A 6,000-nucleotide genomic window follows, 5' to 3' on the forward strand; every position below is an offset into this window, starting at 1 on the left:
TCTATGTGTATAAAATGTAGGCGAGTTGAAGGAGTATAAGATTAAAAACTTTAAAAATGGAGATACGATACCCGAGTTTGGGAAAACAACGGGGAAATAGGATTAGAGTAGATAGCTCCAGTGATAAGAGATGGTGAATATCATGTGTATATCAAATACTTCAACACGTGAACCCGACAAAATTATTCCGCTGTGAAAGTTGAATGCTTTGTTGCCTTTGATTTGAGCAGTGAATGTCACGTCCTGTCACAATTCTAGAGTCACGGATGATGTAGATGGAACAAAAACATTCACAACACTCGGAAGGGATCCTCATACTTATAATTTAATTATCTTCCCTGGACACAGATGCACAGGTCCATTAAGGGCACAGACTTAAATATCAATTTCATTTTGTTTGTTTTTTAATTGACTAAAGGTTCAGAGTTAACATAAACTTACCTTGTTCAATAGGTTACAAAGCTTCCACAGATGGTACAACAAGCTGCTGTGGGAAATATCCAGCAGATGGTATCCACGGCACAACAGGTAAATTTCATCTGGTTTCTGGCACACGAAAACAATAGATGTTTGCGGATAGGGGGTGCAGTCTGTTGTAGTCTAAGCTGTGTGTCAGCCTGGCGCAGTGGTAGCACTCTCACCTTTGAATCAGAAGGTTGTGGGTTCAAGCCTCCAATGTCAGGACTTGAAATCACATACATTATTGAGTCCTGTAGCTCTGGTTAGAGCACTTACCTCGTGAGCGAGAGGACCTGGGTTCGATTCCCGGGAGGGCGAAACATTAGGCAGGTTTCCTTATTCCACATGCCTCTGTTTACCTAGCAGTAAGTAGGAACCCAGTTGTTGGTCGATTGGTAGATTGCTTTTTCTTAAAAAAATAATAAATTGGTCACTCACTTCACGACTGTTTGTGGGACGCTGCTGTGTGCAATTGGCTGCCGTGTTTCGCTCACAAAATATATAGTCAATTCACTTTACAGTATATTCTGTGAAGCGCTTTGAGACGTCTCGAAGGCGTGATATGGTGCTGTATCAAATACAAGGATAATATTATTATTTTGAATGCAGTGCTGGGGGGATGTTGGGTGGTCAGAGGTGCCGTCCTTCAGATGAGGTCCCGTCTGACTGCGGACGTTAAAGATTCAATGACACTATTCAAAAAAAAGAAGAGTTTCTCTCTCCCGGTGTCCTGGTCAACAAATCCCCCAAATAAAATTGGTCACTCACCCCATGGCTGTTTGGGGGACACTGCTGCGCGCAGCTGGCTGTCACATTTCTCCCACAAAATACAGCGACTCCACTTTATAGTATATCCTGTGAAACACTTTGAGATGTCTCAATGACATGATAAGGGGCTTTATGAAATGCAAGGATTATTATTATTTATTGTTAAATAGCTGTGAAGTAAATAATCAAGTTTATGGATCAATGTTCTGAATTGGTTGACTCTATATCCCGAAGTACAGTACAATATATGGTTAGTTTATACCAAATGTGCCACCTTCTGTGTTTGTGTAGGGCCCTACGTTGCCCCAAGGAACCACAGGGCAACAAGTTCAAGTGATTCCGACAACTGCAACTGCTCAGGTTGTGCAACAGCAACTCATTCAGCACCAGGTCGTAACAGCAGCCTCGCCTCAGATCCAGACACCACCTCCTCAAAGCCCCGCTCAAACAGCAACACCCTCTGAAGTCCAAGGTCAGCAGGCAAAAGTGCAAGTGCGTACTACCCCTGCAGTGAGACTGAAAGCTCCAACAAAACCGAACTGAGCTTGTTGAGAGAAACTGGGAGCCCACCACTAAAAGAATGTGCTTGCAGCATTAGCTGGACTGTGCTAGAAACTAATTTGTTTTCACTCCATTGTGTAATAGCCAATGTATAGGAAAAGCTGTCTATAAACTTAGTGTATATCATTTGATGAATTTTGGTGTGAATGTAACATGTTGATGCACAGCAGAAACTCTGTAAATCTTTAAAAAAAATCTAAGGTTAAACCCTAATCTCTTGTACATAGTATTTTCCTCCAGCGCATTTTTAATGGGCTGTTATATTTGTTAAATTCAGAAAGTAGATGTTCTAGACAACATGAGTTCAGTATCTCTAAATGCATATTGTAGTTAGGTAAATGTTAAGTACTGAACTGTCTGCGAGTACTTTTTTCGGTAAAAAGAAAGAAGTCAACTAGTCTTTCAAAATAAGTTGTTCGACGTTCCTTACCCGGAAAGAAATGTGGATGTTTATTAACAGAATTTTGATACAAGGTTTTGTATTTTTGTTACATTCTCTTCATTGTGCATTCATGGTTCAGGTTTTGTTTTAAAGTAGTAATGTTTATTAATCTGTATGTATATGCACATTAAACATGAAAACTATGCTACAACGTCATTTCTTCTTCTCATTTTTGAGTTTACATGTTAAAAAGTATTTTTTGCAGAACCTCTTCGTATTCTTGAATATGTCTTGTATTACGATCAGCAAAGTCATATGGAGCTGGTCATCCAACTCCCAAGATCTTTGCAGGTTTTATTTGTAGATTTTTTTCCCCCGATCTTTGGTATTTTGTTTTACGCGATGTCATTCCATGATAGAGTAATGGAGCTGGGACATCAAAAGGCTCAAATTGAGACCAAAGAGAAGCTTGAGCTTCCAGGAAAAATGATTGCACCATAAATATCAAACAATATTGTCAGAAATTGCTACTGCATTATTACAATATATCGGACCATGAGTTGTATCCACAAGCCCTGCCACGACATTGTAATGAATCAAAACCTGCTCTGAATAAGTGTTCATCGAGTATCTTTTGCGATGGGGTGGGCTTTTCTGGGAGAAATGTTCTCAATGAGGTTTACAAATTGGGGGGGGGGTCCTGTTACACTGCAGGTACATGGAGCTGCATCAAGGTCCCATCAACTGTTTTCCTGTCGTTAGGACACCGCTGTTGGAGTTCTCTTTGACCGTGCCTTCAGCTCCCCTCTCGACTCTCTTCCCCCTCCTCGCTCCCTCCCTTCCCTCCCCTCACCCTGACCATTTCCCCCCTCCTTGCTCCCTCCCTTCCCTCCCCTCACCCTGACCATTTTCCCCCTCCTCGCTCCCTCCCTTCCCTCCCCTCACCCTGACCATTTCCCCCCTCCTCGCTCCCTCCCTTCCCTCCCCTCACCCTGACCATTTCCCCCCTCCTCGCTCCCTCCCTCCCCTCCCCTCCCCCTGACCATTTCCCCCCAATGCTCGGGTCATGACCCAACTGTGCAGCGCCTTGGGACGTCCTCCCGACGTGAAAGGCGCTTTATAAATGGAATCTTGTTGTTGTTGTTGTTGTTGTTGAGATTAAATAACGCAGGTCGCGTTCGACGGCAATCTTACCTGTCGTTAAAAATATTTTTAAAGCGTAAGCGTGCGGCCTTCGCTTCATGTAATGTACATATTGTTATCCCGGGTGTCTTTTTTTTCCCTCTCTCTCTCTCTCTCTCTCTCTCTCTCGTTTGTGCCATTCGTTGCTTCGCTGGTGCTGAGAATCGTTCCATTTGGATGTATTTCGCCCACGGAAAACACAGTCACTACACTTGACGGTGTATCCCGCCCAAGCGCTTCGGGACGCCTCGATGACGAGGCGCTGCAGCAAGCGTCAGGATGGCGGTGATGATGGTGGTGATGATGGTGAGAGCAGAGCAGCTGCTGATCACAGGCACTTCCGGCCTCTGAGCCGGTGACGGAGGGTCGGGTCGTGACGTCAGTTCCGCAACGGCACGTGACCGGCAACATGGCGGCGCCGAGTAAACTGCAGCGGCGGCTTCACGCGCTGTCGGCGTCGGTGCTCCACAACTGCCACAACTGCAACTCGGTGCTGGACATCCTGTGGCCTCTGAGGGTACCTGTCCCCCCCCCACCCCCGGGCCTCCCCGCCCACACCCCCCCCACCCCGGGCCTCCCCCCCCACCCCCACTCCCCCCCCCCCCACCCGGGCCTCCCCCCCACACCCCCCCACCCCGGGCCTCCCCCCCCCCACCCCGGGCCTCCCCCCCCACCCCACCCCCTCCCCCCCCCCACCCCGGGCCTGTCTCCCCCTCCCCCCCACACCCCCCCACCCCGGGCCTCCCCCCCCCACCCCGGGCCTGTCTCCCCCTCCCCCCCACTCCCCCCCCCCACCCCCGGGCCTCCCCCCCACACCCCCCCCACCCCGGGCCTCCCCACCCCCCACCCACCCCGGGCTCCACCCCCCCCAACCCCCCAGGCCTCCCCCCCACCTCAGGCCTGTCTCCCCCTCCCCCCCACACCCCCCCACCCCGGGCCTCCCCACCCCCCCCCACCCCGGGCCTCCACCCCCCAACCCCCCAGGCCTCCCCCCACCTCAGGCCTGTCTCCCCTCCCCCCCACTCCCCCCCCCCCGGGCCTCCCCCCCACCCCACCCCCACTCCCCCCCCCCCCCCACCCACCCCGGGCCTCCCCCCCCCCCACCCCCGGGCCTCCCCCCCCACCCCCCACCCCACTCCCCCCCCCCACCCCGGGCCTGTTCCCCCTCCCCCCACCCCCACCCCCACCCCGGGCCTCCCCCTCCCACCCCCACCCCCCCCACCCCCCGCCTGTCTCCCCCACTCCGCCTTTCTCATCTCTCCTCCCCACCCCCCGGCATGTCTTTCCTCTCCCCTCCCCCACCTGTGTCTCCCCCGTGCCCCCTCCTCCTGTATCTCCCCCCCCGCTGTGTCTCCCCCCCCTCCTCCTGTATCTCCCCCCCCCGCCTGTGTCTCCCCCCCCCCTCCTCCTGTATCTCCCCCCCCCCGCCTGTGTCTCCCCCCCCCCCTCCTCCTGTATCTCCCCCCCCCGCCTGTGTCTCCCCCCCCCCTCCTCCTGTATCTCCCCCCCCCGCCTGTATCTCCCCCCCCCCCTCCTCCTGTATCTCCCCCCCCCCCGCCTGTGTCTCCCCCCCCCCCGCCTGTGTCTCCCCCCCCCCCTCCTCCTGTATCTCCCCCCCCCCTCCTGTGTCTCCCCCCGTGCCCCCCCCCCCTCCCCCCCGGCCTATCCAGTGTAGAGCGAAAATCATAACGGGGGTCTTATCTCAGCAGAAATCTTCAGATAGAAAAAGTGCAGTTGTTCTTTTTTAAAAAAACAAAAAGGCCAAAAAAACACCGGTTTAGACGACCGCAAAATGTACAGTCGCCGATCCCATTGAGGGGTGGGGGGGGGGGGGAGGGGTGTCGTGTTGTTCAAGCACTTGTGTCACCTTTTGACGTATTAATTATTGGGTTATTAAATTGTTGTCATCAATACAGTCGGTCTGGTTCACAACCGCTCAAGTCTATGTCTTGCATTCCCGTTAGGCCGAGAAGGAAGAAGCCGTTCTTGCCGCTGCAGGAACATGTCACGGGCTGTTCTGCACCCTATTGGAACGAGGGGCACTTTTTGTCGGTCAGTTGCCCGACGAGGAAACAGCTCTGACAGGTAATGAGCGGACGGATAGCTTTGCAGTCGATTTTACGAGTGCAACTCGTCAGAGTGGAGCAGAGGGTGACGCGCAAAGGGTGGGGAGAGCAATTGTGTGGTCTCTGAGCCAGAGACCGCGTATCTTGTTGGGCTCCTGTGCACATTTCCTGAAGTAGATTCCTCCCTTCAACGAAGAGCCTGTGGCTCTACCAGTAATTTGTCAGCGCAGCAAGTGTTTATCAATGTTTTATCAGCAGGTTATTCAAATTGGTTACCGTTAACACCGACCGGGGTTGGAAGGCTTATTTTTTCTGCTTGAATTCTGCGGTGTCGAGTTAAGGCCGTGATTTATTTTTTTTGTTGATTGACATTAGCACTCCTTCGAGTGCACTTGAATGACTGTGGGTGGAATATTGCTGTTCGCAATTTGGCAGCTGCATTCGCCCACAGATACAGTCGACGCACTTCACAGAAATGTCACGAAGCACTTGGTTACAGACGAGATATCAAATGCAAAGGATTATTATCATGTCGGAGCTATATTTTCACTTGTGTTTTTTAATGTCTCCTGAATAAGAATT

The 6,000-nt window shown here is 51.6% G+C and overlaps 2 protein-coding genes across 2 annotated transcripts in view; both read left to right on the plus strand.

Annotated features, from left to right (window-relative positions):
* Positions 1 to 2,378, plus strand: part of ep400 (E1A binding protein p400) — a 45,882-nt gene extending 43,504 nt beyond the window's left edge. The window contains 2 exon segments of the mRNA XM_042337377.1: positions 454 to 528; positions 1,519 to 2,378. Of these exon segments, the coding sequence (XP_042193311.1) occupies positions 454 to 528; positions 1,519 to 1,770 (327 nt within the window). The 3' untranslated portion in view covers positions 1,771 to 2,378.
* A 1,372-nt stretch (positions 2,379 to 3,750) lies between these two features.
* noc4l (nucleolar complex associated 4 homolog) overlaps positions 3,751 to 6,000 on the plus strand; it is a gene marked incomplete in the record, with an annotated part of 7,087 nt that continues 4,837 nt past the window's right edge. Inside the window, 2 exon segments of the mRNA XM_042337824.1 lie at positions 3,751 to 3,869; positions 5,317 to 5,437. Of these exon segments, the coding sequence (XP_042193758.1) occupies positions 3,762 to 3,869; positions 5,317 to 5,437 (229 nt within the window).

The sequence above is a fragment of the Callorhinchus milii genome, unplaced genomic scaffold (assembly GCF_018977255.1).
Source record: "Callorhinchus milii isolate IMCB2004 unplaced genomic scaffold, IMCB_Cmil_1.0 Scaffold8, whole genome shotgun sequence".
NCBI classification, from domain to species: Eukaryota; Metazoa; Chordata; class Chondrichthyes; order Chimaeriformes; family Callorhinchidae; genus Callorhinchus; species Callorhinchus milii.